The sequence below is a fragment of the Haematobia irritans genome, chromosome 5 (genome assembly GCF_050003625.1).
Source record: "Haematobia irritans isolate KBUSLIRL chromosome 5, ASM5000362v1, whole genome shotgun sequence".
NCBI classification, from domain to species: Eukaryota; Metazoa; Arthropoda; class Insecta; order Diptera; family Muscidae; genus Haematobia; species Haematobia irritans.
This window is the reverse complement of record NC_134401.1, coordinates 135,840,972-135,867,604: the sequence shown is the minus strand read 5'-3', so window position 1 is coordinate 135,867,604 and position 26,633 is coordinate 135,840,972. Positions and strand designations below refer to the sequence as shown.

At 30.9% G+C, this 26,633-nt stretch overlaps 2 protein-coding genes across 4 annotated transcripts in view; one reads left to right on the top strand and one right to left on the bottom strand.

Moving 5' to 3' along the window:
• The window catches only part of LOC142241480 (G-protein coupled receptor dmsr-1), a 286,137-nt gene that overhangs the window by 190,738 nt on the left and 68,766 nt on the right, over nucleotides 1–26,633 (top strand). For both annotated transcript variants that reach the window (XM_075313257.1, XM_075313258.1), the window contains exon 3: nucleotides 466–582. The gene's annotated coding sequence lies outside the window, so the exon portion shown is untranslated. The remainder of the gene's footprint in view (nucleotides 1–465; nucleotides 583–26,633) is intronic.
• LOC142241485 (uncharacterized) overlaps nucleotides 24,990–26,633 on the bottom strand; it is a 153,486-nt gene continuing 151,842 nt past the window's right edge. For both annotated transcript variants that reach the window (XM_075313264.1, XM_075313265.1), the window contains exon 2: nucleotides 24,990–25,544. In XM_075313264.1, coding sequence (XP_075169379.1) covers nucleotides 25,278–25,544 — 267 coding nt within the window. In that variant the 3' untranslated portion in view covers nucleotides 24,990–25,277. The remainder of the gene's footprint in view (nucleotides 25,545–26,633) is intronic.

Below are 26,633 nucleotides of genomic sequence, written 5' to 3'. Positions count from 1 at the left end.
TTATTGAAGACTGTAGCGTGATTACAACATACAGACAGACAGACAAACAGACGGACATCGTTATATCGTCTTAGATTTCAGTATAATTTTAATTTCAGTATAATTTTTTCCCGTCTTTTACTTCATTTAACTAACGTTCGTAAAAAATAATTAGAGTAAATGAAACTTTCTCCAAATATAATAATTTCATGAACTAAAATATAATTAAATTGGCTTTAGTGAAATAGTGAGTTCACTTTTTTTGAGTGTAGTACTTTTGTTTTTATTTTCTATTTCAATTTTTTCTAATATACGAGGTATGTACTTGAATTAAGCTATCACGTCTTCGCTTACATCAATTTAATATAATTTACTTGCTTCAAACTTAACTGTAAGCATTCCAATTATTCAATATTCTTACAACATTTTTCCTTCAGCATCCTTTTAAGATCTTCTAAGACGTTTTCCTTTTTCTTTCTTTTGTAGATTCTTCTCCATAATGCTACCATAAATCTTGATGTCACATTATCTTGAGAATTGCTTTTCACTATCACAAGGAAACAACAAAAGCGCAAATTGATGACAACCATCGTCGCATTTAAGGTAAGTGCATAAATAACTGTTTGTAATTTAATGTAATGAATACAAGTATGTCGTATGGTTTTGCAACCGTATAGTAAAGTTGAGAAATAGTTCAATTAAACGATATTTTCAAAGAAACTTGAAAGTGTATTTTATTGTAATTACATACTATTTGAATCTATAGAATATAGTGTGGGGGAGGGGGTGGTTCTTTCAATTAAGTTCTACACTTAAAAAATAATTCTTTCCTCCCAAACGAATTTTTAGACAAACAAAGTTCGTTTCTCATTTGCTTTTTGCTGTAAGGAAGTTTATTTGGAAGAAAAGTATATGGTTAGGTTAGGTTATGTGGTTGCCCGATGTATCAGGCTCACTTAGACTATTCAGTCCATTGTGATACCACATTGGTGAACTTCTCTCTTATCACTGAGTGCTGCCCGATTCCATGTTAAGCTCAATGACAAGCCGAGTCCGAACGGCTTTCCACATTGCAGTGAAACCACTTAGAGAAGCTTTGAAACCCTCAGAAATGTCACCAGCATTACTGAGGTGGGATAATCCACCGCTGAAAAACTCTTTGGTGTTCGGTCGAAGCAGGAATCGTACCCACGACCTTGTGTATGTAAGGCGGGCATGCTAACCATTGCACCACGGTGGTTCCCAAGAAAAGTATATACTTTTTGTAATATAACAGGTTGGCTGATAAGTCCCCGGTTTGACACATAGATGGCGTCGCTAGTATTAAATGCATATTATTTTTATATAGTACCAATCTTCAAATGATTCGTGTCAAAATTTGACGTCTGTAAGTCAATTGGTTTGTGAGATAGAGCGTCTTTTGTGAAGCAACTTTTGTTATTGTGAAAAAAATGGAAAAAAGGAATTTCGTGGTTTGATAAAATACTGCTTTCTGAAGGGAAAAAATACGGTGGAAGCAAAAACTTGGCTTGATAATGAGTTTCCGGACTCTGTCCCAGGGAAATCAACAATAATTGATTGGTATGCAAAATTCAAGCGTGGTGAAATGAGCACGGAGGACGGTGAACGCAGTGGACGCCCGAAAGAGGTGGTTACCGACGAAAACATCAAAAAAATCCACAAAATGATTTTGAATGACCGTAAAATGAAGTTGATCGAGATAGCAGAGGCCTTAAAGATATCAAAGGAACGTGTTGGTCATATCATTAATCAATATTTCGATATGCGGAAGCTCTGAGCAAAATGGGTGCCGCGCGAGCTCACATTTGACCAAAACCAACAACGTGTAGATGATTCTGAGCGGTGTTTGCAGCTGTTAACTCGTAATACACCCGAGTTTTTCCGTCGATATGTGACAATGGATGAAACATGGCTCCATCACTACACTCCTGAGTCCAATCGTCAGTCGGCTGAGTGGACAGCGACCGGTGAACCGTCTCCGAAGCGTGGAAAGACTCAAAAGTACGCTGGCAATGTAATGGCCTCTGTTTTTTGGGATTCGCATGGAATAATTTTTATCGATTATCTTGAGAAGGGAAAAACCATCAACAGTGACTATTATATGGCGTTATTGGAGCGTTTGAAGGTCAAAACCGCGGAAAAACGGCCCCATATGAAGAAGAAAAAAGTGTTGTTCCAGCAAGACAACGCACCGTGCCACAAGTCATTGAGAACGATGGCAAAAATTCATGAATTGGGCTTCGAATTGCTTTCCCACCCACCGTATTCTCCAGATCTGGCCCCCAGTGACTTTTTCTTGTTCTCAGACCTCAAAAGGATGCTCGCAGGGAAAAAATTTGGCAGCAATGAAGAGGTGATCGCCGAAACTGGGCCTATTTTGAGGCAAAACCGAAGGAGTACTACCAAAATGGTATCAAAAAATTGGAAGGTCGTTATAATCGTTGAATCGCTCTTTAAGGGAACTATGTTGAATAATAAAAACGAATTTTGACAAAAAAAAATGTTTTTCTTTGTTAGACCGGGGACTTATCAGCCAACCTGTTACGTTTATTCTTTTCCAGGATGTAAAAACAATTTCAAAAATACTAACTCAAAAACACAATCTGCAATTGTAAGCCAACACACTATCCACTGGGCTACGTAGCTGTAATTGTTATCAACATACAATTATCGCTATAGCCATCAAAGCACAAGCAGCGCAAGCAGTCAAGCAGTTATATATATAAAGCATAGTTTTCGGCGCCCTCGAGCCTAAATAAAAAAAAAAACTTTAACAGAAACATACACTTAGTTGGGGACCGTGGAACAGTGGTTGCTACGTCCGCCTTGCATGCCTAGGGTCGAGGGTTCCATCCCTGCTTCGACCGAACACCAAAAAGTTTTTGTTTTTACATATATTCAATTTCTGTGGGTTTCAAAGCTTCTCTAAGTGGTTTCACTGCAATGTGGAACGCCGTTCGGACTCGGCTATAAAAAGGAGGTCCCTTGTCATTGAGCTTAACATGGAATCGGGCAGCACTTAGTGATAAGAGAGAAGTTCACCAATGTGGTATCACAATGGACTGAATAGTCTAAGTGAGCCTGATACATCGGGCTGCCACCTAACCTAACCTAACATATATTCAAGATATTTTCGGAAGATTCCGAAAAGATGTTCAACATTACATACTACTATATTAAATTTTTACTATGAACTGTAAAATGTGTCTTATTAAAGATTTAAAGTCAGAAAAGAACAGTGCTTGATATAAACGAAATGAACTGTGTTTTTGTTCAAAAATACTTTTTTTTATTGAAAAAATAAAAATTTTGTAACAAACGAATTTTTTTTGGTCATAAAAGTTTAAAACTCTAACAAAAGAAAAACGTTTTCGTTTCACGTTTTCCAATTGTTTTTTTTTTCTTTGTGTGTACCATTGAATGAAACCAATCAGTTTAGAACCATTTATATATAAACTATCTGAGTTTATAAATAAATAGCTGCGCTTGTCAAGTTACACCGGAAAAAATCCGTAGTTAAACTATTGCTAATTTTAACTTTTTTATTGCAAAAGTAAAAAGTATTTGTTTGTAAAATTTTATGATTTTTTGCAAAATTTTCCACAACCTTATGAAATTTTCATAAGTTCAATGCAAATTTATGTAAAATTTCCAAAAATTGTACAAGTGAACTACTGTATGGTTAAAGTGGTCATTTTTGATTTGACCCCAATAATTGTTTCCTTACTTTTAGTTCATTTTTTCTTCTACGAGAGGATATTATTTAATGAGGAGCCACCGTGGTACAATGGTTAGCATGCCCGCCTTGCATACACAAGGTCGTGGGTTCGATTCCTGCTTCGACCGAACACCAAAAAGTTTTTCAGCGGTGGATTATCCCACCTCAGTAATGCTGGTGACATTTCTGAGGGTTTCAAAGCTTCTCTAAGTGGTTTCACTGCAATGTGGAACGCCGTTCGGACTCGTCTATAAAAAGGAGGCCCCTTGTGTGGTATCACAATGGACTGAATAGTCTAAGTGAGCCTGATACTTCGGGCTGCCACCTAATCTAACCTAACCTAATGAGTTGTAGTTAAAAAGTACAGCAGGGCATTAAATTATCCCGGTTTTACCAACGATTTATGGAAATCTCAAAATATGGGGTACAATTTAGTTCAATTTTCATACGAGGTAGTTCATTATACCCACCACCATAGAATGGTGACGGGGCTATAATAAGTTTGTCACATCGAAATATCGATTTCCGACTATATAAAGTATATATATATATTCTTGATCAGGGAGAAATTCTAAGACGATATAACCACACTGAAAAAAAACGCATACTCGGTTCCAAAGATTTTGTCTTAACTTTAAAAAATTTGGTATTGATTCCGAGCCAAAGAAGCGGAGAATAACAGTAAGGATACTTTTAAGACACAATTCTCTTTTAAATTTAGGTTTTGTGTACTTGCTTCTAGGAAGCAAATTTTAATTTTTCGCTTTCTCAGCTTTTTTTCTTCGTATGCTATCAAAGTCCTTTAAAAACGAGTTAACGGCAACTTTATTTTCCAAATTAGGACACGACTTCCAGTAGAAATTATGCTATGTTTGAAGTAAAAAACTTCTTTAAAATAAAGTTTTGAAAAACAAGTCCTATATTTGAACGATTTTTTGCTTTGTAGTCAAGATGCAAAAAGACAACAAATTTAAAGACAATTTCATTAAATTTAAAGAATTTTTCTGAATTATTAAAGACAAGTTGACCTTAGCCTATAAATTTTTTCTTTCATGTTAAGATACCCATTTTTAAGTCAAATCACTTAATTATAAGGACAATACGACTTCATTGAAAAGTTTATCGACTTTTGGACAAGGAAAATAACTTTATTTTAGAGAAATGCGTCTTCTATGCTAAGCAAAATTTGTATTCGTATTTTAAAGACATGAAATCTTTGACCTCACGACAATATTTTTTTCAGTGCATGTCAGTCTGTCTGTCTTTCTGTTGTAATCACGCTACAGCCTTCAATAATGAAGCAATCGTGCTGAAATTTTGCACAAACACTCGTCTTTTGTCTGCAGGCAGGTCAAGTTCGATGATGGGCTATATCGGTTCAGGTTTTGACATAGTCCCCATATAAACCGACCTCCCGATTTGGGGTCTTGATCCTATAGAAACCGTAGTTTTTATACAATATGTTTGAAATTTGAAATCTAGAGGTATTTTAGAACCATAAAGAGGTGTTTCAAAAATGTTGAGTATCGGTCCATGTTTTGATATAGCTCCCATATAGACCGATCGCCCGATTTTACTTCTGGGCTTCTAAAATCCATAGTTTTTATCCAATTTACCTGAAATTTGAAATCTAGAAGTATTTTAGGACCATAATAATATGTGCCCAAAACGGTGAATATCGGTCCATGTTTTGATATAGCTCCCATATAGACGGATCGCCCGATTTTACTTCTTGGGCTTTTAAAATTCGTAGTTTTTATCAAATTTTTCTGAAATTGGAAATTTAGAGGTATTGTGGGACCACAACTACGTTGATCGAAAATGACGTGTATCGGTCCATGTTTTGATATAGCCCCTATATAGACCAATCTCCCGATTTGGGGTCTTGGGCTTATAGAATCCATAGTTTTTATCCAATTTGCCTGAAATCTAGAAGTATTTTAGAACCATAAAGAGGTGTGCCGAAAACGGTGAGTATCGGTCCATGTTTTAGTATAGCCCCCATAAGACCGATCTCCCGATTTAACTCCTTGGGTTTCTACAAACCGTAGTTTTTATCGGTCCATTTGGTAAGGCCTCTATATACTTCTTGAGGTTATATAAGGCGCACTGATCATGAAAATTGCTTGAACTAAATGTAAAATTTCCAGATTTTACTTCTCGTAATCATTTAAATTAATGAGGTGAAAATCTGCAGAGTTTAGATCTCAAATCAAGGCGTTAATTCATCATTTTCTTGCACACTTACAAGAGATGTTAATGATTCCTCTAAAATTCAAAACAAAAAAATGGTTCGTATAAATCCAGAATCTGATATAGTCTTCATAGGCAAAATCAATTTTGTTCAATTGCGAAATGAAATAAAAATTTTGCTCGTGTGTAAAGATTTTAAAAAATTCGAGCGAACTTTAAACAACCTTCACGCAGAGAAGGAATATGATCACCTCAACCATGTTTCAAGAGCAAAATGTTATTTTTGGATTGTGACCATGTAACATGTTAATGGCAAAAATGTTCTTTTCTCGCCAAAAATAATATGCTTGCCGAAATCAGACACATAATCTCCAAGAAAATAACATGGTTGCGACAAACATGGTACATGGTCACCATTCAAAAATAACATTTTGCTCTTAAAACATGGTTGAGGTGATCATATCCCTTCTCTGGGTGTTTTTAAAATCTTCGCGCGAATTATTTTACAACCTTTACACTTAAGCACAACATTTTTTTTCAATTGCCAAAAATTTTGGCTCTAATGTAAAGATTAAAAAAATCGCGCGAATTTTTTCGCAACCTTCACACGTAAGTAAAGTTGTAATATTTTTCCCAATTCATTTTCAATTAATATAGAATCGTAAACTAATGGCTTTTCCCTTACTTCCCCCTGGTTTATGTTTATATAAAATATAATACAGTGAAACCTCTCAATGTTGGTTACTCTGAAAATTGGACACCTCTCAAAAGTGGACAATCGGCGTGATACGTTTGCTATACTAAAAAATTAAAATTAACCTCTCCAAACTGGACAAAATTTAAGCGATCGAGGATGTCCACTTTTGAGATGTTTCACTGTGTAGTGCATGAAGATTTTAAATAATGAAACATTTGGTAAATTCATGATTGAACTTGTTGTTATCCATGATCAATAAATTTTATTTTATAAAATGAAATAAATCCCCATGGGGCTCTATTTCATGATTTTTGGGGCTTTGTTACGTTGTAGTGGGTTCTATTGCATACTCAAAATGAGGCTTTATTTCCTTACGAAACAAAACCCTAAAATGTGGGATATTATTTCATTTACATTTTTAATTCCTGGAGCCGCACTGCATATGTTTAGTTTTTCTGACCGTACAAAAATATTTTTTGTACATCTCCTTTTGAGTCCTCACATAGTTTTTCCCCCAGCAGGTGATTCCCATTGCGCCAATTTCTATAGAAATAACCTTTTAGTCATACACCACATATGGCGACATCATTATTACCACATCTGCCCTCGTAGATAGTTGTACCAGCATTTATGATTCCTTCTTATTGCGTCATGGTAAACTTTTATGTTTATGCCATATAAAGGAGCAACAGCTTAATTGTCTCTCTTTCTATTTCTTTAATGTCAAGGATTTCAATTGTATTAAAGTCATTTTGAGGAAAACGAGAATATTAAAACGAACTATTAAGCTAATGTTTTCAGATAAGTTTACGGAGCTTTTTATTTCTAGGAACTTTAGCATGAATAATGTTATCTTCTTAGCTAAATATTTGCTTTTGTGCTAAAACTTTAGGATGATAGCAAAGTAAACAATCCCAGCAAGAAAAAAATGTATTTTAATGTACATGGATGTACTTTTAATGTACATCCAAAAATGCTCTTCTAGAGATGGACATAATTTTCACATAACTTTTTATCTTTTGAAGTGACATATAAAAATCCTGTTCAAGCAGTTTTTCCAATAAATTTGAATTTTCTAAATTTTTATGTGTATAAAACACAGTAAGCATTAAATATTGAAAAAGTGTGCCGCTCACGATGGCCACTTGAGCCAAAAATAATATACCACAAGTTGGAGAAAATTTTACCAAAAAAACTACCAAACAAAACAATCTTAGAATATTTTGTCAACATTTTATTTCTATAGAAAATTTATCAAAATTTTATTTCTGTAGAAAATATTGTCAAAATTTTATTTCTCTAGAAAATTTTGTCAAAATTTTATTTCTACAGAAAATTTTGTCAAAATTTTATTTCTATAGGAAATTTCGTCAAAATTTTATTTCTATAGAATATTTTCTCAAAATTTTATTTCTATAGAAAATTTTGTCAAAATTTTATTTCTCTAGAAAATTTTGTCAAAATTTTATTTCTATAGAAAATTTTGTCAAAATTTTGTTTCTATAGAAAATTTATCACCATTTTATTTCTGTAGAAAATTTGGTCAAAATTTTGTCAAAATTTTATTTCTATAGAAAATTTATCACCATTTTATTTCTGTAGAAAATTTGGTCAAAATTTTATTTCTATAGAAAATTTTGTCAAAATTTTATTCCAATAGAAAATTTTGTCAACATTTTATTCCTATAGAAAATTTATCAATATTTTATTTCTGTACAAAATTTTGTCGAAATTCTATTTCTATAGGAAATTTTATTTCTATAGAAAATTATGTCAAAATTTTATTACTATAGAATATATTTTAAATATTTTGTTTCTATAGAAAATTTTTTCAACATTTTATTTCTATAGAAAATTTATCAAAATTTTATTTATCTACATTTTTTTTTTTTCAAAATGTTATTCCTCTAGAAAATTTTGCCAACATTTTATTTCTATAAAAAAAAATGTTGTCCAAATTTTATTTCTGCAGAAAATTTTGTCAAAATTTTATTTCAATTGAAAATTTTGTCAAAATTTTATTTCTATAGAATATTTTGTCAAAATTTTCTTCCTATAGAATATTTTTTTCAAAATTTTGTTTCTATAGAAAATTTATCACCATTTTATTTCTGTAGAAAATTTGGTCAAAATTTTATTTCTATAGAAAATTTTGTCAAAATTTTATTCCAATAGAAAATTTTGTCAACATTTTATTCCTATACAAAATTTTGTCAACATTTTATTTCTATAGTACATTTTGTCAAAATTTTAGTTCTATAGAACATTTTGTAAACATTTTATTTCTATAAAAAAAATTGTCAAAATTTTATTTCTATAGAAAATTTTGTTGAAATTTTATTTCTATAGTATATTTTGTCAAAATTTTATTTCTATTGAATATTTTTTCAAAATATTGTTTCCATAGAAAATTTATCAACATTTTATTTCTGTAGAAAATTTGGTCAAAATTTTATTTCTAAAAAAATTTTGTCACAATTTTTTTCCTATAGAAAATTTTGTCAAAATTTTATTTCTCTAGAAAATTTTGTCAAAATTTTATTTCTACAGAAAATTTTGTAAAAATTTTATTTCTATAGAAAATTTTGTAAACATATTATTTCTATAGAAAATTTATCGACATTTTATTTTTGTAGAAAATTTGGTCAAAAATTTATTTCTATAGAAAATTGTGGCAAAATTTTATTTCTATAGAAAATTTATCAACATTTTATTTCTGTAGAAAATTTTGCAAAATTTTATTTCTATAGAAAATTTTGTCAAAATTTTATTCCTATAGAAAATTCTATCAACATTTTATTCCTATAGAAAATTTTGTCAATATTTTATTTCTATAGATAATTTTGCAAAATTTTATTTCTTTAGAAAATTTATCATCATTTTATTTCTCTAGAAAATTTTATTTCTATACAAAATTTTGTCAAAATTTTTCTATACAAAATTTTGTCCAAATTTTATTATAGATAATTTTGTCAAAATTTTATTTCTATAGAAAATTTTGTAAAATTTTTATTTATATAGAAAATTTTATCAAAATTTTATTTATGTAGAAAATTTTGTCGTAATTTTATTTCTATAGAAAATTTGTGAAGCTCCTCTTCGTTGGAAAGGAATATTTTGCAATATCTATCAAAATATATACAATTCTACCAATCTACCGATCAGTAAAAAATTTACCGTTTTTGGTAGAATTCTACTAACTGTGGCAACCGTGGTGCCATTTCTCTATAGACGTTGAAATTGCAATAAAATATGTACTAGCTCAAAATGTCTCTATGTACTGATGAAATTCGAAAAAATTAAGAAAAATAATATTTTTCCATTTTTTTCTTACTTCTTTCAAATGAAATTCGAAATACTGAAATAGAATCACATCTGAAAAACTAATACAAAATCAATGCAGCGGATGTTTAAAAATATAACTTCCACCCTATGACAAGCCCATTCATCGCTTCTGAGCTAAATTTACACTACTTCCGGATCCAAAAAAAACTTTTTCATTGCTTGTTTGGCTACGTTTTTTTTTAGCAGGGATCCATTCCATCTTAGGATAGTGCGAAAAAATAAAGTTGCATCCATCCACACACAAAAAAAATTTTTTCTGATTCAATCGCGAAATTAATTGATCCAATTAATTTTTAATTGAAATGATAGTATCAATTAAAAAAATTAATTGAAGGTCAATTAAAAAGTTAATTGATCCAATTAAAAAATTAATTGATACTATTACTTTTGTGATTGATTTTTGTTTCAATCAAAAAATTTGTTGAATCAATTAAATTTTTAATTGAATATTTTTTTAAATTCAATTAAAATTTTAATTGGTAAAATTTTCGTGAAATTTTTTTGTGTGCACTCATAAATAAGTTGACTTGGATTCAAAGAGTTTACTTTTGTGATTGATTTTTGTTTCAATTAAAAAATTTTTTTGAATCAATTAAATTTTTAATTGAATATTTTTTTAAACTCAATTAAAATTTTAATTGGAAATTGATTGGAATTGATTTTCATACTTTCAGCAGGCAGGCTTTGAGAAAAATTTGCCGCCCCATGAAACTGAGCCTCAAAACAAAATGGAGTAAATTCCCCAAAAAAAATTTATGGAAAACTACAACTCCAAATTTTTATGTTTTTTGGTGTAGCTTTAATTTATTTTTGGGTACCATCATTTGCCTTATAAACCCTAATGTTTCAAATGGAAATGAGCTGCAATTTCCTTGTTGAGATTATGATTCGTTTTCATTTGGGACCTATTTTCGCTTTCTGGGAGTAACAGAATATTCCCACTATTCCCAAATAATATAAGTGGCCGGCCTTCGACCTTTTTCCTTTCCTTTTTCCTACGGACAGAGTCCAAAGTGGGCTAAAACGGATTCCATAGAAAAAAAAAACTTAAGATTGATTTAATTATGTGTGTGAAGATAAATTCGATTTTGAACTAAGCCGCGTGCGGTATAGTGACTACATGCAAAAAAAAAAAATTCTTTCCTCCCAAATGACATTTTAGACAAACAAATATTATTTCGCATATGCTTTTCGCTGCAAGGAAGTTTGTTTGCGAGAAATTAACCAACTCACATCTTTCTCACTTCCACGAGGTTTTTTAGTTCTTAGCACCTTTTTCTGTAATATGTAAAATGTAGAAGAATGTAGAAGAAATTGTTGTTTATTTCTGTAATCCAAATTACCATCCCACATAATATTGTCCATGAATTTCTATTTGACATTAACAGGAAGTGTATACAATTATGCCACATAATTGTATTAATAATTTGCGAATTACAATTTTGAACGACTCTTGACAAGCTGCTCAAAGAGCAGCAATTAGTTTCCAAAAGACAAGTCAAAGAATACATTAAGGACTCATTATAAGACTGGCATTTATATATGATGCACAATCCATGCACAATCTCACCATGCCTAAGAAAATGTCCATAGATAACTGCAAAGTGCAGTTGTTCCATGGATTCCTTAAAATGAAATCTCATTATAAGTATTAATGCAAGGACATTTCATTAATGAAGTTTCAAAGAAGCACGACAACCTCAAGATCTTCAATTATGACGATGGCATAAAAAAAACACAAGAACAAATAATATTCAAAATCGACTTTGGGAAAAAAATTTAAATAAGTATTTCTATCATCAGAGAATGATATAGATGAAAATAAATAAATAAAAATTATACCTCCTATTTTATACCCTCCACCATAGGATGGGGGTATATTAACTTTGTCATTCCGTTTGTAACACATCGAAATATTGCTCTAAGACCCCATAAAGTATATATTCTGGGTCGTGGTGAAATTCTGAGTCGATCTGAGCATGTCCGTCCGTCCGTCCGTCTGTTGAAATCACTCTAACTTCCGAACGAATCTAGCTATCGACCTGAAACTTGGCACAAGTAGTTGTTATCGATGTAGGTCGGATGGTATTGCAAATGGACCATATCGGTCCACTTTTACGTATAGTACCAAATTTGGCTTGCAGGCCCTCTAAGAGAAGCAAATTTCATCCGATCCGGCTGAAATTTGGTACATGGTGTTAGTATATGGTCTCTAACAACCATGCAAAAATTGGTCCACATCGGTCCATAATTATATATTGCCCCCTTATAAACCGATCCCAAGATTTGCCTTTCGGAGCCTCTAAGAGTAGCAAAATTCATCCGATCCGGCTGAAATTTGGTACATAGTGTTAGTATATGGTCTTTAACAACTATGCAAAAATATAGCCCCCATATAAACCGATCCCCCGATTTGGGGGATCGCGACTTTAAATCTAGACCGTATAATAACCCCAGAAAAAAACAGCTTCCAAAAAAGTAGTTTGGAACTCCAACATGTGATTCGGACGTAGAGCAAATTTGGATCATCTCAAATGAATGTTAAATGGACTTGTCATAGAACGAAAGTACTTCGTTTTCGTATCCTTCTTGTATCAAATATTTAAAAAACAAATATTTTTATATGTTAAACATCGTTTTTATTTTATTACTTTCCACTATCAATGAAGTCCAAGAAATTCTAAAACGATATACGTAACAGGTTGGCTGATAAGTTCCCGGTCTGACACATAGATGGCGTCGCTAATATAGTATAGTACCAACCTTCAAATATAGTACCAACCTTCAAATGATTCGTGTCAAAATTTGACGTCTGTAAGTCAATTAGTTTGTGAGATAGAACGTCTTTTGTGAAGCAACTTTTGTTATTGTGAAAAAAATGGAAAAATAGGAATTTGGTGTTTTGATAAAATACTGTTTTCTGAAGGGAAAAAATACGGTGGAAGCAAAAACTTGGCTTGATAATGAGTTTCCGGACTCTGCCCCAGGGAAATCAACAATAACATAATTGATTGGTATGCAAAATTCAAGCGTGGTGAAATGAGCACGGAGGACGGTGAATGCAGTAGACGCCCGAAAGAATTGGTTACCGACAAAAACATCAAAAAATGCACAAAATGATTTTGAATGACCGTAAAATGAAGTTGATTGACATAGCAGAGGCCTATTTCTATAAAAAATATTTATTTCTATGAAAAATTTTGCAAAATTTTATTTCTATAGAAAATTTTTACAAAGTTTTATTTCTATAAAAAATTTTTGCAAAATTTTATTTCTTAGACATTTTTTACAAAATTTTATTTCTATGGAACATTTTTGCTAAATTTTATTTCTATAGAAAATTTTTGCAAAATTTTATTTCTATAGAAAAGTTTTGCAAAATTTTATTTCTATAGAAAATTTTTGGAAATTTTTATTTCCGTATAAAATTCTTGCAAAAATTTATTTCTATAAAAAAATTTTGCAAAAATTTATTTCTGTACAAAATTGAAATATCTCTTAGTTGGAGAGGAATATTTAACAAAATCTACCAAAACAGCAAGAGATCTACCAGTCAACCAAACAGTAAAAAATCTAAAATTTTTGGTAGAATTCTACGAACTATGACAACCCTACCTTAAAATAGAATATTTTCGAGCAAAAACTATTTATAAACATTGCGTGTCTTTTACATATTGCATGGAATTTTCGTTATTTTTAGTAGTGATTACGGATTATTGCGTTTAGTTTAGGATATATGAGTAAAATAAGTTATTTATATAAAAATTTCGATTTTTAAAAATTTGGGTGGAATTTTCTATTTTAATTTATTTTATTTATAGTTCTTATGTAGTACACAAATGAGTTTAATTGAAAAAAAATTATGTGGTATTATGCTTGCTTTATATTTGGCGGGAAAATGATAATTGGATCTTGTTGGTGAGCACAAACGAAGAAGTAATGTTGTACCGTCTCATAAATCGTCCCAGCAAAGAAATGGAAATTGTTCCACAAACATTTCTATTAAAGCATATCCCGGAATCCTCCATCGATTTTTTCCGATGCAGCTCTTTTGGATCAGTCTTAGAAAATACGCTATTTGGTCCTGTAAAGTCAAAATTTAAGTTTTGGACAATTAAACTTCGCAAAAAAGAAATTAACGAAAAATTTTTTCCAAGATACAACTTCTAAAGCAATCCAAAGGATCCGAAAACGAAATACTTCCGTCCTATAACAAGCACATGTAAAATTCATTGGAGACGGCCCAAGTTTGCACTACTTCCGGATCACAAGTTGTAACAATACTGATAATAGCCTATACAAAACTCATACTGCAGCGACTACCCATTATGATATTCTAAAATGTATCTATTTAGGTTTATTTTATAGTAATTATTTTTGTTCAATGTATGCAAATAAATGAGAAAATTGTACATGATTTTCATTTCAGTTAATAGATTTCAAATATCTTCTATTACAAGAAATTTCTATTTAATGGTATCATTAAAATTGAAAATCCTAAACGTTTATCTGCAACAAAACGGCCAGTCGAAATCCACAACAAAACGTGATTTTATTTCTCCATTTGGTTCATTTAACTAATGGATGAAATCCAATATCCCCCTAACATAGGAACTTCCTTTATGTAAATTAAAAAAAAAAAAAAGCAAAAGTACTCTGGTCGATTGATGGTTCATTCTATGGCATTTTGATAAGCAAACATCGAAGCGTTTCGCATAATAATGTGGATGGATTTTGATATAAAATGAATCCAATACAATGAAGAAAAATTCAATCGATTTTTGTTATACAATAAATACCCAGCAAACGATTTTGAAAGTTTTTCGCAAGCTATTATTAAAAAAAAAAAACTAACATATATGTTTTGTTAGAAATGTATTAGGTTATGAATTATGGATGTTGTAAAAAAATTAAGTAAAATATTCCGATATTTATAGAGTAGTAACGGCTGAACTGACCACGTTCGTACTCAATAGAGAACGGAGGGTTTGTGATGGGGATCGGTTTATAGGGTGCTATATATAATTATGAACCGATGTGGACCAATTTTTGCATGGTTGTTAGTGACTATATACCATGTTCCAAATTTCAGCTGGATCGGATGAAATTTGCTTCTCTTAGAGGCTGCGCAAGCCAAATCTGGGGATCGGTTTATAGGGTGCTATACCAATACCATGTTCCAAATTTCAGCCGGATCGGATAAAATTTGCTTCTCTTAGAGGGTCGGCAAGCCAAATCTGGGGATCGGTTTATATGGGGGCTATATATAATTATGGACTGATATGAACAAATTCCTTCATGGTTGGTGGATACCATATACTAACATCACGTACCAAATTTCAACCGAATCGGATGAATTTTGCTCTTCCAAGGGGCTGCGAAGGTCAAATCTGGGGATCGGTTTATATGGGGCCTATATATAATTATTGACCGATTTCGACCAATTTTTGCATGGGTGTTTGAGACCTTATATTAACACCACGTAGCAAATTTCAACTAACTCAGATGAATTTTTGTTTTCCAAGAGTCTCCGGAGGTCAAATTTGGTGATCGGTTTATATGGGGGCTATATATAATTGTGGACCGATGTGGACCAATTTTTGCATGGTCATTAGAGACCATATACTAACACCACGAACCAAATTTCAACAGGATCGGATGAAATTTGCTTCTCTTAGAGGCTGCGCAAGCCAAATCTGGGAATCGGTTTATATGGGGGCTATATATAATTATGGACCGATGTGATCCAATTTTTGCATGGTTGATAGAGACTATATACCAACACTATGTTCTAAATTTCAGCCGGATCGGATGAAATGTGCTTCTCTTAGAGGGTCCTCAAGCCAAATCTGGGGGCCCGTTTATATGGGGGCTATACGTAAAAGTGAACCGATATGACCCATGTGCAATACCATCCGACCTACATCAATAACAACTACTTGTGCCAAGTTTCAAGTCGATAGCTTGTTTCGTTCGGAAGTTAGCGTGATTTCAAGAGACGAGCGGACGGACGGACGGACATGCTTAGATCGACTCAGAATTTCACTAGTATATATATACCCTATGGGGTCTTACAGCAATATTTCGATGTGTTACAAACGGAATGACAAGGTTAATATCCCTCCATCCTTTGGTGGAGGGTATAAAAATATTCAATTGAAAACTTAATTGATTTAAATTTTATAATCGAAACAAAAATCGATCACAGAATGAATTGTGTCAATTAAATTTTTAATTAACTTTGATAATTGATACGGTCATTCCCGTGATTGAAGACATTTCAATTAAAAATTAATTGGATGAATTGCGTGAGACCAAAAAAAAAATTTTTTTCTGTGTGATCGATTTTCTGAAAAATCTTATTAATGTTTTCGATTTATCTGAAATTATTAATTTCCCAGCAAAAAAGCGTCGCCAAAAAATTAATGAAAATGTTCTGTTTGGATCCGGAAGTGGTGCAAAATTGACGCAGAAGCGATGAATTTAACATGGGCTTGTCATAAGAAGGAAGTCCTCGATTTCAACTGTGTGATCCGAATTCAATGTTTTGGATGTAAATAAAAAATTTCTGTGCTATTTTGTCACATAAATAATTTTTTATAATTTTTAGTGGGTTCTAACGCTTGTCGGAAACTTTTGACGTCAAATATTTTCAAAAATGGGGGTCGCTTTATTCACAATTTTTTCAGGTTGGATTTAGCATTTTTTTCGACAAAATTTAAATGATTTGTACCATTTTATGAATTCTTACTTCGTTTTTAACGTATTTGAAACAAAAAAAGTTAAAATTACCTATTAAAAGTATGAAATTGGTTTTATACAAAAATTTGAATTAAAAGAGCTTCGTGGGTAGCTAAAATAAAGAACATCATTGGAGTGCATCTTCTGGAAGCGCTTTTAAAGTTGTGCCTTTGGAAGAACTTCCAATTTTTTTGCTGGGTTATTATAATTCTGTATTATATCTTTTCATATTTTGTTCCAATTAAACGGAAAATTTCAAGGATATTAGAGAATGGTCTCGTGAGACAAATACTGTCTCATTATAGGTTTGGATACAAAAATAATATGTTTGGGACAAACATTTTTAATACAATATTACACAAAAACTTTGTGTTTGAAAACTAGTATATTATGTTTTGATTTGATATGTTAATATGTTTAGGTTATTCACTTTTTTTGAATAATATTTGTACGGAAGCATATAATTCTTACAACAATCGTCCAAACGCGATATGTTTGGGAAAGTTAGACATATTATTATTACGAACTAATATATTCTCAAAAAATCGCTTCTGCATCATATACTCCCAACCACATTTTATTTCAAGCAAATAAATTTGTGAGTATTGCCCAAACATTTATTTTTTCATTTCCTTCTAATATAAAATAAAAAAAAAAACTAATATATTTGTCCGCAATAATAAAATATATTTATGATCTCGAAGTAAAAAAAAATGTTGTGTCGACCAAATAAAATATGTGTCATTACACAGAAAAAAATATCACCAAAATATTTCCAATTAAAAAGTTAATTGAAGTTGATTTTTTTTTCAATTAATAAATTAATTGATACAATTAACTTTTTAATCATGATAGAAACATTAAGTTAATTAAGTCAATGATTGAAATTTTTAAAATGTTTAATTAAAAAATTAATTGATACAATTAACTTTTTAATCAAATTCGGAAGACTAATTCAGTTAAAAAAGTGCTGATTTTTTTTTTACTTTTTTAATTAAAAATGTATTTCAAACAATCATTTGTTAATCCAAATAAAAACTCTAAGCCAATCTAACTAAGTAATTAAAAATAGTTACCTTTTTTTAATTAATAAATTAATTGCGTTTTGCAATCAACATCAATTAAATTTTTAATTGAATCAATTAAAAATTTAATTGAATTTTGCTGAAAAATCAATTAATTTTTTAATCAAGAATTTTTTCTATGCCCAATTAAAACTGTGATTGATACTATCATTTTCGTGATTGAAGACATTTCAATTAAAAAATTAATTGGATCAATTAATTTGGTGATTGAATCAGAGAAAAAATTTTTTGTGTGTAGTTAATGTATAAACAAGAATATGTTTCTATACAAGAATTTACGTCTATGGAGCATATTTTCTCTCAACCATATACATCCTTAAAATGGGCATTTGGAAAAAATTGTCTCATTTATTTATTGTATTTTATTCCAAAATTCAGAATTTGTAAAAATGTTGACCCACTCTATTACAATGTTTAAATACATACAAACATATATTTATGGAAATAAAATAAACCCGCATTGAAGGTGGTTAGTTTTAGCTCTCTGGTGATTTTGGTATTGCACTGATGAGTCCGTAGTCCATTTGCCATTTGAATAGGGCAATAGTGAGATAGTGATATGAAATTCTATACTGTTTAACCATTTGTTTGCAATATCATCATCACCATCATCCCTATGCAAAGAGTATTGATTTCAACAATTTGTTTTGGCAATATATAAAATTGAAAATGATTTCTAACTAAAAATGGACTCTCTCTCTCTCGATTGTAAATTGAGTGAATGAATATTTCTAGTAAATGTTAATCAAATATTTGATAAGGCCAAACAATACTAATGTCGCCCTAAGCCATATGGTGGTCCAGACAACAATAACATTGATCATGGTTACTGCTAAAGGTCAAACCTATTTAGTTGAATTAAAATAAGCCAGCCAGTATTAGTTACATAAAGAGAATTATATATGTTAAATAAACGAAATGAGATGCGATGCAAGAATATTATTTGGCATTCTAATCCGCCTTGTTGTGTAGTAATTGTGCATAGAAAATCTCCGGCAAATTGGATGGACTAAAGCATCACATAACCTTTGTGACAAGAAATCTGAGACACTAATCTCCAACAGTGAGGTGTAGTGCATACAGTCCCCGAGGCTTCAAATTGGATGGACAAGTGGATCTTGGAGTATATTCGAAAGACTTAAAGATTACCTAATCATTAGCAATAAATGAGGTGAAAAATTAGCTGCGAAGTAGTGCTCCAAACAAAGCAGTTACATATTCACCTAATATTAGTGCCTGGTCACAAAACCACACCAGAGAACTGCAAAACGAACGAGTTATCAAGGCTAAGATCCACCTTAGATCTTCCAGGGGAACTAGAATCGGTTAGCATGCCACTAACGGCAAACTCATACTGTGTGAGAGAGATGATAACGATTGTTCGATGGGAGAATTGCACACAGCAGAAATAATTCTTCTATAGAAATAAAATTTTGACAAAATTAAAAAAAAAATGACTAAATTTTCTATGGAAAAAAAAAGTTTGACAAAATTTTTTATAGAAATAAAATGTTGACAAAATTTTCTATAGAAATAAAATTGTGACAAAATTTTCTATAGAAATACAATTTTGACAAAATTTTCTATAGAAATAAAATTGTGACAAAATTTTCTATAGAAATAAAATTTTGACAAAATTTTCTGTAGCAATAAAATGTTGAAAAAATTTTCTATAGAAATAAAATTTTGACAAAATTTTCTATAGAAATAAATTTTTGCCAAATTTTCTATAGAAATAAAATTTTGACAAAATTTTCCATAGAAATATAATTTTGACAAAATTAAAAAAAAAAAAAAAATTAAAACAAAACAAATAAATTTTTGACAAAATTTTCTATAGAAATAAAATTTTGGTAAAATAGATATAAAATGTTGACAAAATTTTTTTAGATATAAAATTTTGACAAAATTTTCTATAGAAATAAAATTTTGGCAAAATAGAAATAAAATTTTGACAAAGTTTGACAAAATATTCTATAGAAATAAAATTTTGACAAAATTTTCTATGGAAATAAAATTTTGACCAAATTTTTTATAGAAATAAAATTTTGACAAAATCTTCCATAGAAATAAAATTTTGACAAAATTTTCTATAGAAATAAAATTTTGACAAAATTTTCTGTAGATATTAATATAATTTTGACAAAATTTTCGATAGAAATAAAATTTTGACAAAATTTTCGATAGAAATAAAATTTTGACAAGATTTTCGATAGAAATAAAATTTTGACAAGATTTTCGATAGAAATAAAATTTTGACAAAATAAAAAAAATTTAAAAAAAATTAAATTTTGACAAAATTTTCTATAGAAATAAAATTTTGGCACAATAGATATACAATTTTGACAAAGTTGTGTATAGAAATAATTTTTTGACAAAATATTCTATAGAAATAAAATTTTGACAAAATTTTCTATGGAAATAAAATTTTGACCAAATTTTTTATAGAAATAAAATTTTGCCAAAATTTCCTATAGAAATAATTTTTTGACAAAATTTTCTATAGAAATAAAATTTTGATAAAATTTTCTATAGAAATAAAATTTTGACCAATTTTTCTATAGAAATACAATTTTGAGAAAATTTTGTATATAAATTAAATTTTGACAAAATCTATAGAAATAAAATTTTGACAAAATTTTCTATTGAAATAAAATTTTCTATAGAAATAAAATTTTGACAAAATTTTCTATAGAAATAAAATTTTGACAAAAAGTTCTATAGAAATGAAATTTGGTCAAAATTTTCTATACAAATAAAATTTTGACAAAATTTTCTATAGAAATATTTTTTTTTATTTCAAGCATTACAATATTGCTTAAATATAACACTACGACTAGTCCATTATATGAAGACTATCTAGTAGTTTTTTTAACATAATGATAAATATTAAGCAGCTAGTGTGTTACAACACATTTTGCTGTGTGAAGCGCCTCCTCAAATCAAAAGGTTTGTGCGATTTAGTCGTCTTGTAACATCTGTCTCAAGCAATTTGGAATTTCAGGGTTTGTATGATTTTGCAGCTTCGATTCATATCTTTCTGCTATTTGCTGAATTTCTTCCTTTACTGTATTGATCTTCAGGTCTCTATGAAGGTCACTGTTTCGTATATACCAGGGAGCATTTACTATCCCCTTAGTATTTTGTTTTGGAGTACTTGTATAATTTCGATGGTACTGTGACTTGCGCATCCCCATAATTGGATACCATACGTCCATATAGGTTTTAAGACGATTATAAGTTCATTTTGTACAGATAAAGTTGATTTTCTGCCAATCAACCAATTTAACTCTCGGTATTTTATTTCCAAAGTTTTCTTTTTGTTTGCCACGTGGTCTTTCCAATTAAGTTTTGTATCTAGTGTCATCCCAAGATATTTCGCAGTGGTTGCCTCAGAAACCTGTTTTCCTCTAATATTTATAGGATTGTGATTTATTCTTCTGTTTGTGAAATGCATGTGCACTGATTTGGAGCTATTCAAATTTAGTCCCTATTTTTCTGTCCATGTGTCAATAACTGCCAGAGTATTTTGTAATTTTTCAGTGGATCTTTGATTTGTATTACCTTTTGCAAGTATGGCTGTGTCGTCAGCAAATGTACCTATGGTACAGTCTTCACAATGAGGTACATCATAGGTATAAAGGGTGATACGGTCAAAATTTGGTCAAGGGAAAACGCGTGTAAATCGGTGAAATCGTTTATTTAAAAAATCAAATTAAATTTCTTTTTCAAGTTCAATTAGTATAAAATTCAGGAAAAATATTCAGTTAGGCTTTCGCTTTTCCAAATCCGAATTGCCGGGCCTCACGCTTGACACCTGCCATCAGATTTTGTACAGTCAGCTTGTCCACCTTCTTCGCCGCAGAAAGCCAGTTTGCCTTGAACTGCTGCTCGTCCTTAGCAGTTTTTTTGGTCTTCTTTAGGTTCCGCTTGACAATAGCCCAGTATTTCTCAATTGGGCGGAGCTCTGGCGTGTTGGGAGGGTTCTTGTCCTTGGGAACCACCTGCACGTTGTTGGCGGCGTACCACTCCATGGCCTTTTTACCGTAATGGCAAGATGCCAAATCCGGCCAAAACAGTACGGAACAACCGTGTTTCTTCAGGAAAGGCAGCAGACGTTTATTCAAACACTCTTTCACGTAAATTTCTTGGTTGACAGTCCCGGAAGCTATGAAAATGCTGCTTTTCAAGCCACAGGTACAGATGGCTTGCCAAACCAGATATTTCTTTGCGAACTTTGACAGTTTTATGTGCTTGAAAATATATGCTACCTTTCCCCTTCCTTTTGCCGTATAAAACTGCTTGTAGTCGGCTTTGACGTAGGTTTCGTCGTCCATTACCACGCAGTCAAACTTCGTCAGCATCGTCGTGTACAGCCTCCGGGATCGCGCTTTGGCCGTCGTATTTTGTTTATCATCGCGATTTGGAGTCACTACCTTCTTGTAAGTCGATAGTCCGGCTCGTTTTTTGGCTCGATGCACGGTTGTAGACGATACACCCAGCTTATTTGCGGCATCTCGGAGAGAGAGGTTAAGGTTTCGCTACCGGCAACTCTCTTTGTCGTCTCAGCGGCTTCCGGTTTTCGATTTCTCCCCGATCCAGACGTTCCCCAAACACTTTAATTACATTTGTACGGTTGATTTGGCAACTTTTAGCGATTTTGCCCGCTTTGCGTGCGAGTAGCTCGGATTTTCGCGATGCGCGAGCAAAATTTTGATACGCTGCTCTTCTTGCTTGGACGGCATTTTGACAACTGAAGAGTGAATTCCAAAATCAAAATAGGAGCAACATTCTACACACACACACCTTCAAAATCAGGGGTGTTCAGGTTTTTTAAATGTAAAATTGAAAGAAATACGTCAAGTTTATATTGACCAAATTTTGACCGTATCACCCTTTATAATAGGTACAGAAGAGGACCCAGTATTTTACCTTGTGGAACTCCCGAGTGTATTGGATAGATTTCAGAATATTCATTTCCCTGTTTAACACGATAGAATCGATCGTCTAGATATGACTCTAGTAATCTGCCATAACTTTCTGGAAGAAGGGACTTAAGTTTATGTTTCAACGATAAATGCACTACTCCGTCAAATGCCTGAGATATGTCTAAGAACACAGCCGAACATACCTCTTGTCTTTCAAAAGCTTCTTCAATGTCGCTTGTAATTCGATGTACACAGAAAAAAATATCACCAAAATATTTCCAATTAAAAAGTTAATTGAAGTTGAAAATTTTTTCAATTAATAAATTAATTGATATAATTAACTTTTTAATCATGATAGAAACATTAAGTTAATTAAGTCAATGATTGAAAATTTTAAAAATTTTAATTAAAAAATTAATTGATACAATTAACTTTTTAATCAAATTCGGAAGACTAATTCAGTTAAAAAAAGTGCTGATTTTTATACCCTTCACCACTACTGTGGTACAGGGTATAATAAGTTTGTGCGTTTGTATGTAACGCCAAGAAGGAAAAGTCTGAGACCCATCGTTTAGTATACCGATCGTCTTAGAATTAAATTCTGAGTCGATTTAGCGATGTCCGTCTGTCTGTCTGTCTGTTGATGTATTTTTGTGTGCAAAGTACAGTCTCGAAAAACTTGCAAAATATCAGCCAAATCGGTTCAGATTTAGATATAGCTCCCATATATAGCTTTCGCCCGATTTACACTCATTTGCCCACAGAGGCCAATTTTTTGCTCCGATTTAGTTGACATTTTGCACAAGGAGTAGAATTAGCATTGTAGCTATGCGTGCCAAATTTGGTTGACATCGGTTCAGATTTAGATTTAGCTCCCATATATAGATGTTTTTCGGATTTCGACCAACATTTTCCTTGTAAAATCGCCACTGCTTAGTCGAAAAGTTGTAAAAATGACTCTAATTTTCCTAAACTTCTAATACATATATATCGAGCGATAAGTTATAAATAAACTTTTGCGAAGTTTCCTTAAAATTGCTTCAGATTTAAATCCCATATTTTTTTACTAAAATTGTGTTCCACCCTAGTGCATTAGCCAACTTAAATTTTGAGTCTATAGATTTTGTAGAAGTCTATCAAATTCTGTCCAAATCGAGTGATATTTAAATGTATGTATTTTTAAATATATGTATTTATATATAGCCCCCAACACATTTGACGGATGTGATATGGTATCGAAAATTTAGATCTACAAAGTGGTGCAGGGTATAATATAGTCGGCCCCGCCCGACTTTAGACTTTCCTTACTTGTTTTAATTAAAATGTATTTCAAACAATCATTTGTTAATCCAAATAAAAACTCTAAGCCAATACAGAAAGTAATTAAAAATAGTTACCTTTTTTAATTAATAAATTAATTGAGTTTTGCAATCAACATCAATTAAATTTTTAATTGAATCAATTAAAAAATTAATTGAAATTTGCTGAAAAAATCAATTAATTTTTTAATCAAGAATTTTTTCTATGCCCAATTAAAACTGTGATTGATACTATCATTTTCGTGATTGAAGACATTTCAATTAAAAAATTAATTGGATCAATTAATTTGGTGATTGAATCAGAAAAAAATTTTTTTGTGTGTATTTGTTCTATTGTGGAATGCCCTTTGCGAAATAAAATTTTGCCAAAATTTTCTATAGAAATAAAATTTTTCAAAATATATTTTTTATTCGGTAGTTCTTGGGTAAAAATTTCTCCAAATTTTTGGATTGTTTTTGGCTCGAGTGGCAACCGTGATTAGTGCTCGACTGAAGAAGGCATTCGGCCAAAACTCGATAATACCTACTTTTTTTACCCGAATGTAGAACGAGTTTGAAAATTTACACGAATCCCTTTTTCATTATAATATAAAATTACGGATTTTTTTTATAAAAAACAGTTTGTTTAAGATAATATTATAAGACTTGGGCTGCATTAATTGTTATTGTTTTTTTATGCCGTTGGTAACAAAAAAATATGCCAATATTAAAGTTAAACATTCCAAACATCTTTTACTAGAAATTTTAGAAAAATAACTGGCTTCGGGCGATTATTGCTTTTTTGCCGAACATTGTTTTACCAACAAAGTCTATACCTTAACTAAAATAAATATGAAGCCTTTTAAATGCATAAAAAGTGTAAAAATATATGTCGATTACTTTATCTAATGTTTACTGGCTTCAAAATCAATTTTCCCCATCTTACCAACGCATTTTTAATGGAAAATATTTTCTTGTTTTATGTTTTTTCAAAAAACGCAATTTATTTAAGTTGTTTACAAGAAAAAATATAACAAATCGAAAAGAAAATAATAAAAATGTTAGCGAAAGTTATAACGATGACCATGACCTATTTTCGTGAAATTTTCAATGTGAATTTATTCGTTTTTTTTAGAAGGGAACCGAACAATTACTCTTCTTCATATCTCCTGACAAAGTGTTTACTTCAATTAGTAAAAAATCTCCTCTTCCGCAGCGACCTCATGTTTTCTGCACGCTTATATACAAACAGATTAATCCTTCTCCGTGACTCTATTTGAAATGGTGATAGGAATGATATGAGGGCAAAATATGATGGGATGTTAAAATTGGTGCATGAGCCACTAGGGGAGCATGGGCAATGATTGGAGCATGCGAAATTATTGGTGCATGATGAACAACTGCCGGGGCCACATATGAATGCGCAACAATGGGTGCATGATATCCAATGCCTAGATGGAGTCCACGTTTAGCTTTAGCACTAGCCTCCTCGTTCACAGGAGCAGCATGGCATAGAGCCAGGGCCAAAATAAAAACCACCTGAAAATAGAAAAATGAAATATGTGTTGTTATTACACGGACAGAAAATATTATATGTGAATTCACTAACAAAAAACCCAGCCTGAGGCCTTAGCCAATGATTACACCCAAAGAAAAAAAAAACAATAAATGCGGAAAGAAATTTTAGACAAACAAAATTTCCCTTATTTCTTCCAGAACGAAATTTTAGACAAACGAAATTCTCCTATGAGAATTTTCTTTTTTTCTACAACTTCACTGAAATATTTGTAAGAATATCAATTTCACTTTTTTTGTGGGTTCATTCTTTTGGGTGTAAACATCAACAACAAACGCTGAATTTCTAACTGTATCAGTCCAATTATTTGTGTCCAAAGGGGAACTTTTTCAAGTTGGAAAACAAAACTCAGGAGAAAACTATAGATGAGGCAGGATTTCGTAACGATATATACTCCGTTGAATGATGGTGATGACTACACACAATGAAAAATTCATTAAATTGGATGCAAAACAATTTTTTCTTTAACATGACAAAAATTTTCTATTTTTATGTTATCAATGCAGGCTGATTTAATGCCTAAATTATTTTTACTATATTTTAGGGATTATTGGACAAAAAGAAAAAGGGAATTGATACCATTAAGTTATTGAAAAAAATGTCACATAGCAATCTACGCAAGCCTAATTATGCACATGTTTCATTTTATTGCTATAGAAAATTTTTGCAAAATTTTATTTCATAGAAAATTTACTCAACATTTTATTTCTATAGAATATTTGTCAATATTTTATATCCATAGAAATATTTTGTCTACATTTTATTTCCATAGACAATTTTGTAAAAAATTTATTTCTATAGAAAATTTTGTCAAAATTTTATTTCTATAGAAAATTTTGTCAAAATTATATTTTAATAGAATTTTTTGCAAAATTTTATTTCAATAGATTTTTTTGCAAAATTTTATTTCCATAGAAAATTTTGTCAAAATTTTATTTCTATAGAAAATTTTGTCACAATTTCATTTCCATAGAAAATTTTGTTAAAATTTTATTTCTATAGAAAATTTTGTCAAAATTATATTTCAATAGAAATTTTTGCAAAATTGTATT